General features: G+C 41.5%; 2 protein-coding genes across 2 annotated transcripts; both read left to right on the top strand.

Moving 5' to 3' along the window:
- Positions 1 to 213: 213 nt before the first annotated feature.
- On the top strand, positions 214 to 3,456 carry LOC136428171 (coiled-coil-helix-coiled-coil-helix domain-containing protein 7-like). Its single transcript, XM_066417507.1, has 3 exons — positions 214 to 437; positions 1,624 to 1,722; positions 2,334 to 3,456. The coding sequence occupies exons 1-3, from the start codon at positions 318 to 320 to the stop codon at positions 2,442 to 2,444; spliced, it is 330 nt and encodes a 109-aa protein (XP_066273604.1). The 5' UTR covers positions 214 to 317; the 3' UTR covers positions 2,445 to 3,456.
- A 456-nt stretch (positions 3,457 to 3,912) lies between these two features.
- Positions 3,913 to 8,669, top strand: LOC136428165 (Golgi-associated kinase 1B-like). Its single transcript, XM_066417497.1, has 4 exons — positions 3,913 to 4,090; positions 5,426 to 6,590; positions 7,370 to 7,599; positions 8,042 to 8,669. The coding sequence occupies exons 2-4, from the start codon at positions 5,580 to 5,582 to the stop codon at positions 8,241 to 8,243; spliced, it is 1,443 nt and encodes a 480-aa protein (XP_066273594.1). The 5' UTR covers positions 3,913 to 4,090; positions 5,426 to 5,579; the 3' UTR covers positions 8,244 to 8,669.
- The last annotated feature ends 625 nt before the right edge of the window (positions 8,670 to 9,294 follow it).

The raw sequence follows: 9,294 nt of genomic DNA, 5'->3' as shown, positions 1-9,294 counted from the left end.
TTTACCGGCTGTCCAGTGATTTTCGCTGTTTAGTGCCGCACTGCAGCTACAGACTAACAACTACCGTCAACTAAAATCAAGAATAAGGGTAAAAAGTAAATAATCATGCAATTATCAAGAATACTTCCACAAAGGAAATTGAGCATTTGTTTCAAAACTTATAACATAAAGTAGCAAAGATTACAGGCACTCTTTTAACTTCGCATGCAACAGGCACATCAAAATCGACCTGTAAAGCCCTCTAAGGGTTCCAAATTGACCTTAGCGGGAAACGAGTCGATGTGTGAGGTTTGCACAACTTTTAACTAATTTTCGACATGGACACCGAGGAAAGGGAAAGAAAACAGTTAGAGAAGGAGACAAAGAAGGGAAAGAAACTGTGGAACAACCACAAGTGGAACCGACATGTCGAAGTCGACAACAACCCGTGTTTGGAGGTAAAGTATATGTGAGCTTGTGGGTTGAAACAGACTGTTCTGCAACTTATCTTTTGCTTTATCACCACTTAACGCAAATCTCAATTTAGAGAACGATCATGTATCGATACAAGAGCACTAGAACGTTTTTTATTGATGCATTTGATCACTTGAGATGATCCACCATGTCGTTGTCAGCTCGTTTTTAGACCTTTCAAAACTTTGGACACCCAAGGGCAAGGGGCCACGCCACGGGGGAGGGCTGCAGTCAGGACACTGCACCGGGGAATCAGTTTGGGTTATCAGTTCTAACCTACAGTAATATTTTAAAATTTCTTCTGAATCTACATTATAAGTGCACATGCTGCTTGGTATGGTCGGTTCGAAGAACTTTTGAAACTTTATTTTACTGTAAATAGGTTACTAATATAATGTAAAGATGTTCCACTGATAATCTCAGGTAATCTCTTACTTGAATTATGATTTACAAGGTAGCAAATATCTGGGTCACGTTTGGAACAGTGTCCCTTTCGTAACAGATTAAAGAAGATGTATGGATATAGTATTTTGCCAAGTAGCTTCAAACTCTCACAACAATGTAAGACCCCCTCATGTAAGTTTGACTGTCAATGAAACTTTATGAAAGCAAGGAGTTTTGAATACAAATTTTAGACCACCATGTTGAAAGTTAACTCCATGTGTAGGAGCTGTTTGAAGTCGTCTAGCATTGTCTACCAGTGACTGCTGTAAGCTTCTCCCTGCTGCCAAACCCCATAACCAATGCAAATTTGGTAGCAAATGGTACCTCATCAACAATCAACAAAGTTACTAATTAGCATCCAGCTGAATTGTTTTCACCTCTTTTACCTTGTCTTTTGTCCAAGCAGTTCTCTTGGTTTCTGTCCAGCCTTTTTTCAGTCACTCGCTAATTACTTGAATAGTCTTGATAATTGTCCAGTGATGATTTGACAATCACCCGTTACTTACCACCATCTTGCCTAGCAATGTATCACTTACCATTATGTTATGGTTAGATCAAGGAGGTTATAACCTGTCCTCCTAGGTTAGATGTCTATAGCTGCAGTATGGTGCAGAAAGACATTTTCACAGACAGGTTTGACAATCTGACCTGGTGAAATACACACTATATAATAAGTGCATATTGAATTTGATGCCAGTCTGATTTCTTTTGTTTTCACAATTTCAGGAATCAAAATCCTCATTGCAGTGTATAGAGGAGAATTACAGCAAGAGAGAACTCTGCAACTCACACTTTGAAGCTTACAAGACTTGTAAGAAATATTGGGTATGTATGCATTTATTAGGTAATTAATTGTTCAGGTAATGCACTACCAATCTTGATCACATGTAGATCATAAAAAAAATCATAACAGCCAGGTGCCTTCATGGAACTATATATTGTATTGCAGAGCACCAAAATGTATGCACTAATATGTATTATTGTATCGTTTATAATTATATATATACTTTTTCAGCTAAGGAACCAACCTTTCATGCTACATGTGTATATGTAGCTTAGAACGAAAAACAAGCAACATGTGTGATATGTCACAGTGTTTTGTATACCGTATACATTGTACTAGATACCAGATAGATCTACATAGCCTGGAATCCAAAACTATTATAGCTCCCAAGTCTATTTGCGGAGAGGAGACTCGGGAGCTATGATAGGTTTGGATTCCAGGCTAAGATCTACATATTCTGTACCTTACATATTACACACATGTTAGCACCCCCCTCCACACACACACACACACATGCATACACAAACACACAAACACACATACACGGCACACACACACACACACATATGCACACACACACAAGTAGTCTTTCATTTGTCTCACATTAAAAGATGCCTACATCTAACTGCTCTCCTCTTGTTTTTTCCTGCAGCATGCTGTTATGAGAGAAAGGATACGACGTGGGATCAAGCCCCCAATGCCAACACATGATGAGAGGGAGAAAATGAAAAAAGAACTTGGCATCAATTTTGTTGTGTCTTAGCAATTTATCTGTTTCATGTTGGCTGTGAAGGTGTACAGATGAAAATTCTAAAATAATGCTGCTATTCACAAGAGTCACAAATTGTGAATTTCATTCATGAATCATAAGCATCACTTGATAATTGATAAATATTTGAGAAAATACCTCAAAATTTTACAGAGTATCATTTGAACTTCAAAGCATGGACAAATCTGTATGAAACAGTCTGAAACTATGTAATTGTAGAATGATTTTAAAGCCTGAAAGTACATGCCCATCAAAAAAGCCTAATTCGCCCATATGATGACCATTTCCAGTGTATTCTGTGAGAAGTTATACTGTCCAGACAAAGCAGTCAATTTGTCAAACTCCATCATCTCAGGGTGTAAATTCAAGAAAGAATTAAGCAAGCAAGAATCACATAAAACAAAGTACAAATTGATTGCAATGTCTTCTTGTTTCATTCAATAAAGTTTCATGAATCGTTAACCTTTAATGGGGAAACACAAATGTGTCGGTAAAAAATAGTGAAAATGTGTCCCAAAAATGTAATGAAAAAGAGGTCTGTTCCACAGAAGCTAACTTAACTATTAACCGTTGTCTCATGTAGTGATCTGGGTGTAGTTATAACTTATATATCTACATTCACACGTATACTATAGTACCATTACAAAAAGGGTCTCCATACCCAGTTATGCTGTATGAGACAAGGTTTGACAGTATGGTTTGTCATGTGGCACAAACCTGTAAAGTACTCAAGAAGTGTCTACCTGGTTGGAATACCATATGTTACAACTGACTATCATAGAATAATGGTCTCTAGGTAATCTCCAATGGTCTTTTGGGCAGTCCTTGAGAGATTGGCAACTGTTAGCATTGACTTTGTACACTTATACCAACAGCTGTCAGGAAATAGATGTGAGGCAAGTTTTCTGTTTCGTACTGTCTAGTGACATTCTTTCTTCCAGACAGTATACATGTTCATGACTGAATGAATACTACTTTAAGTTGAATAAACTTTTGGAAAACCTCATTTGTTTGCCATACATTATGGGAGATGGGTTTACTGTGGCATAGCTGGTTCGGAACATTAAAACTCATTGATATATTATACAAATGTTGCCTTTTTAGGCCAACTGCTGTCAGTAAATAGAGGTCAGCAGACTCTGCACAGTTCCAGTTTTCTGTTTTGTACTGGTTAACGGTATCCTTTCTTCTTTAAGAAAGCACAATGTTGTAAATCAATGCCTATCTGCGTTATTTTTCTCATTATAAAACATACATGTGGTGTACATATGCAATCTTAACACAGAAAATTACCGTCCTATTGCTGGGATTTACATTTGAGGGTGCACATACATGTAATCTAGAGACATGCTAAAACCTTTGACCCAAGCTCACCCAGATTGGAGTTACTGTAGTTAACTAGGACATCACAGACTGTTTGATAGTAATACTAGTATTACTTAGCAATACTAACAGGCTGGGATATCCTAGTTAACTATTAACTCTAAGTAACCAATAAGTAAGTGAGTGATGCAGGCAAACAAAGAATGCACGTTCGGCGTTTTGCCCATTGTCTGCTGGCACACTGCAAGCAGGGTTTTTGTAGAACACTGACCGATGACACTGGGCTTGAAAGCAACTGGGTACATTCTCATTGCCAGGTAAGAACGTTTAGAAATTTCTTCACAAACGCACATTTGTAACAGACGTCTACAGTCCGTGGCTCCGTTGAGTCCTCCCGCAAGTGGCTAGGTCTAAAATAGCAAACAGTTTAGCCTAGCTTGACACGCGTTTCATGATACAAAGAGGGTACATTGATTACGTCATGTAAAGACCCGTTACCAATCAACCCCGGGCTCATCAGTGACGATGTGTCCATACTCGTCCACCTTAAACTGTAGTTTGGAGCAGAACGTATACCATAGCCTGGTAACAATACCATCGGGAGCTCCCGGTATCTCTACGGCGCTGGGAGCGGTACCCGCCCGCCCAGACAGATTAGCCCGCTCGGGGGTGGTTTTACGGGCTTGGCTTGAAACTACGAGGAGGCGATTACTCTATATGCCAGCTAAGAGGACAGGCTGACAGAAACTACCAATGCATAGCAGGCTGGGCCGGTAAAACACTCCTAAGCCAACCCATAGAGACTGGGGACCAGGTTACGTTTACATGTACAGCAATGAGGTTCGTGGAGGTTCGATCATATTGAACCTACTTGCGTAAATTTAACGTACACCTAAATACGATCCGGGTGTCAGTTCTCAAGCGTTCGCGATAAAATATGGAATGATATACTAGTACTTTTATGTGACACCCACTGCTTTTGGGGCACTTTGATTCTGATACTTTGTAATACTTCTCGTAGTATTTCTGTAATCACGGTTGAAGTCAAGGCCCTTCAACTACACTGGTCACTTTTGTCTTTAGGTTTTCCTCCAAACAATGATAATCATCTGTTGAGCGGTATGTCAACTGAAGAGACGCCATTTTCTTGTCCCATTAAGTAAGTTATTCAATTTTGTTGGTATAGGTTGGTTTATAACAAAAACAGCGAAAGGAAGATCCATGTATAGAATGGAGGATGCCATACTCGTCAATCCAAACCGTTATTATACAGAAGTGAGCACTTCATACAACGTAAATTGCTGCTTATAAGTTATATGGTCCTGAGAATCCTATTTAGACATCATTAACAAAAATAAACGTGATTGTCTTTGTTTGATCTATTGACTGGCGTGGTCAGGGCCGCGCGTCCTACACACCGCACCGCGAAATGAAGTAGATAAACCTTCGTGGTTTGATTTGCCATGGCCACCTGGTTCAATTCAACAGTTCTACAGATGAAAGTGAATTAGTACACCAAATCCATCCTTCATGGCACTTATGTGAAAAACAAAATGATTTCACTGAACGTTCTGTTTTATATCGAGATGTTGTAAATTGTATGTTGTAAATTGTATCGGAGATGTCATAACCTTTCTTTTTGTTTTCCACAGAGTCATGCATGTTTGAAAAGACCAACAATGCAGGTCCACCTGTCCTCCCCCCAGAATTCATGATAGACGCTGGGAAATTAACAGTTCTATAAACTGTACATGTTCAAGAAAGAAAACGAGTTTCGAATATCTAGTTAGGTACAAAGAGCGAATAATGGCTTTGTCTTGTACGGGCGGGGCAGTAAAGATGGCTGCAGGAATCGCCATAATGTCGTTCTGCGGATTTTTCCTCTTCGCAAGTTATTCGTTCGGCATTAAGAACAGAGACACCTCTCTCCGTTTACCAGGGTATTTAAACAATCACGTCTATAAGAAACAGCAGATGGTTTCTAATCCTTTAAGTGTAAAATATTCTAGTGATGAGAATAGTCGTGGTGAGGAAGAAACACGCCTAAAACCCGATGTGCCAGACAGTATACAATCCGACCACTCTGAGTCGACTAAAACACCTGTCATCGTCGAAGAAACTACATCAAGACTTGACGAGAAAGTTCCCCACGAAGACAAAGACACGGTTACTAAATCAGAAGACTTCCCTCAACAGAAAGATGCGTCTAAGTCAAACGGACTGTCAGATTCAAAAAGATTACGAAAAAAGTCCCACCATTCGCCTATACAGCAGAGTCGGGCTCCGAAATGGTTCAGCAAAGCCGACATCGACAAGATGTTCCATCTGGCGACTTGGAACATCTCCCATCTCGAGACCATACCGCACCATCCCAATGTAGACAAGATCGTTTTCGATAAACACGGCAATTTCAAAACCCAACCCATCACGAAAGATCATCTGGCTGTCTGCACCGACCAGTGCGCTGTTCTGAAGAGCTACCGGGACATGTTCGAAGTCGTGGCGTACCATCTCGACAGAGTGCTGGGGCTGAACCGTACCCTCCCGGCGGTGGCGCGCGCCTTCACCGGACAGGGTTATCTCGGGATCCGGTACGAGGACGGCCGGGCGAGGCCGCTGATATGGTGGGATCCGAACCTTCTTCACGGCGGAGGGTTTCAAGAGGACCAGAACTCCTTTGAGCTGGACTGGCAGACATATCAGTCTATCCTGAGGAGTCGGTGCTGGGCTGACGGTAGGGAACCCCGGCCATGGGAGAAGTGCTTCGTGGTGCACTTGGAGTGGGCACGCCTCGCCATTTTTGACTTCCTCCTTCAGGTGAGACTTGGCTTGCATGTATTCATTGACGGAAAAGAAATGATCATTGAAAACAACTTTCAGTCGCGAAAAGGGGGTTTCATGGCGTATTTGACACCGCCCCCCAATCGTTTAAACTTATGATTATGAAAGTTCTTCGAATTCCTGATCCATTCCTGCAAGTTACATGTAGTCGGATTACGGATTGTACATGTAGGATATCAAACTCTGTTTTGTTATGAGTTCACATTAACCCCCATCTGCATGCCGCTACACGTGTCTTTCCTTGGTAGAAGGCATGAAAGTACTATGCTGTAGCACCTCAATCTATGGTCTACCAGCATGCACAAACACGTGTAAAATGCGTGTTCTCAAGCTGGGCTGGTGTTCATGCCGTATTTGACGACAGTGTGTACTTTAGACACCTGTTGAATTGAAATGTCTGCATGTCGCACTGTGCAATGCCACTATGTGTCGCAAGGTGACATTTTAACGTCAAGTGCGTCTTTTGATTTCTCGCTCCCTTTCTTTATGACGTACGTTTCTTGTCAGTGGCCAATTAAGTAGAAATGAACAACCTTTCTTGATTACGCAAAGAAAGTTAAACAAAGTCGGCGCTCAGAGATTACTCATTGACATAATTGTACACATACAAGTAAATACCCCGTTGCCGTGACCCTAGTTAGCATATACATGTATGGGAATAAGTACATGTTACATGTCTTCCGAGTTAAAAACGATTCCCACCCGTTGTAGTTTTCTTGAGGAGTCAGCCTGGTGATTTCTGATTTCCTCTGCAGGTCTATGACCGCCTCGACCGGAACTGCTGCGGGTTCAGGCCAACAGAACAGGACAAGTGTCTGTTCGACGGACGGAACGCAGACTGCGACAACCCGGACGCGCAGCTGATGCTGGTACACATCTTCAGCACCAGGAATGACCCGACTAGACTGGTGTTTCTGGATAACGCAGGGGTTCCGGAACGGGCTGAGGACAACTTAGACTTCCGACTACTTGCTGGGATTGACGAGTACGTGATGGCTAATCCATTTATAACGGAGCAGAAAAGATATTCGTTTGAATTAAAAAAAAAACACAACTGCCCGGTAACGTCATCTCCAAGCAGATCACCGAAGACAAGACAGTATCCAACTGGCCACCGGTCGCCAGTTGGATGGAGACTGTTTTGGCCCTTTGGATACTGTCTTGCCACAGGTAGATCTGCCTGAGAATTGATACATACACAAGGCTTTTGATTGATGATGATCTGAACAACATCGACTTTCTGTGAGGGAAAAACCACCGCGGCAAACTGTACTCTTTAGCGGACACACTCCTTTGGCATGTTATCTGTCTATTTGGTCGATGTCTACTCTTTCCGCTCGCCTCTGAAGCCTGATCTATGAAGGCTAATTAATTTAAGAACCCAAAATTGTGCACTGTAGCACTTAATCTATTATTCTTTTCTGCAGGGTTCCACGCAAAGCCGTTGAGGTGTTGAAGTCTGGACGGTTAGGTGAGCTGCTGTTGCGGTCCTTACAGGTGGACAGGGTCTTCTGGAAAACACAAGATCGAGAAAACCTGACCGAATATGTCCATGTACTCGAGAAAAGGGGAAAAATACTTGCAGATTACATAAACGAGCAAAAAATAGCTTTAGTGGACGATTACTGATGTTGACTTGGTTCATCACAATTAAAGCAATGGCTGGGAAAATGATAGGAATTTTAAGCTAAGGATGAGTTTCTATTTAGAACATAGATACTCAGAATAGAGAAAAACGACACAGGGGCAAAAAAACGATTGAATTTCAGCAAGGACCCGTTATAAGGACTTGAAGCTAATCGCAATGATCAATTGTGTATTCGACATTACAGAATTAGATGAGTGCTACTATGATCATATAATGCTGAACTTGTCTAGCAGTGGCTCTATCATGATAGCTGTCTTCTCATGATGCTGATTAGCAGACTGAGGCAAATACTGATCAAGGGACTTAGCAAAATGCCTGGCCATTGCAGTTATGTGCTTCATGACTACAACTGCGGGCGTAATGTTTTACACGTTTCATTTGTGCAATAATATTGTTATCAATCACTATGTTGTCAGTGAAATATGTTTGTCTGGGATTATTGCTGCGATTATCACATAACAGAACAATGTATGACATGTAACCATTATATTGCAAAGCGTTACCATTGAAAGTTTACGTTATCAGTTCAAGGGCAGTCAGTATCCTGCACTTTGAGTCACGGGAGACCAGGCCAGGTCTACAGTCATGCTTGAAGGTGCACTAGAAGATCCTAGAACTGTCCAGAGCCGATCAGGCGAGTGAGCGTGTTCAAACTGGTAGAACATTGTAATATTCTTGCCACTGACTGCTGCTAGAAAATCTTGGGTGTCAGAAAAGCCAGCCGACAGCCAGAAAATGTAATAGGAACTTCCAACCAAACATCTGCTTGGAGATAGACCCCGGTCTTGTCCATACTGTCCTGGGCACGAGTGTCATCAGTGCCAAATGCCATGTGTACGAGATTAAATTGTGGTCTCGCACCACCAAAAAAAACTTTCCGTGCACCAGCGCCTCCTAGTGACAGGCTTGAAAAATTATATGAGCAAACTCTTGGAGAAAGAAAGTGTGCTTATTTGATGACTTTAAAGTCAATCAGGATACTAATGCATTGTATTTCTTTTGTATGAAATAAACAAACGTTTACCAAATGAA

The sequence above is a fragment of the Branchiostoma lanceolatum genome, chromosome 2 (assembly GCF_035083965.1).
Source record: "Branchiostoma lanceolatum isolate klBraLanc5 chromosome 2, klBraLanc5.hap2, whole genome shotgun sequence".
NCBI lineage: Eukaryota > Metazoa > Chordata > Leptocardii > Amphioxiformes > Branchiostomatidae > Branchiostoma > Branchiostoma lanceolatum.
This window is presented reverse-complemented; position numbering and strand designations above follow the sequence as displayed.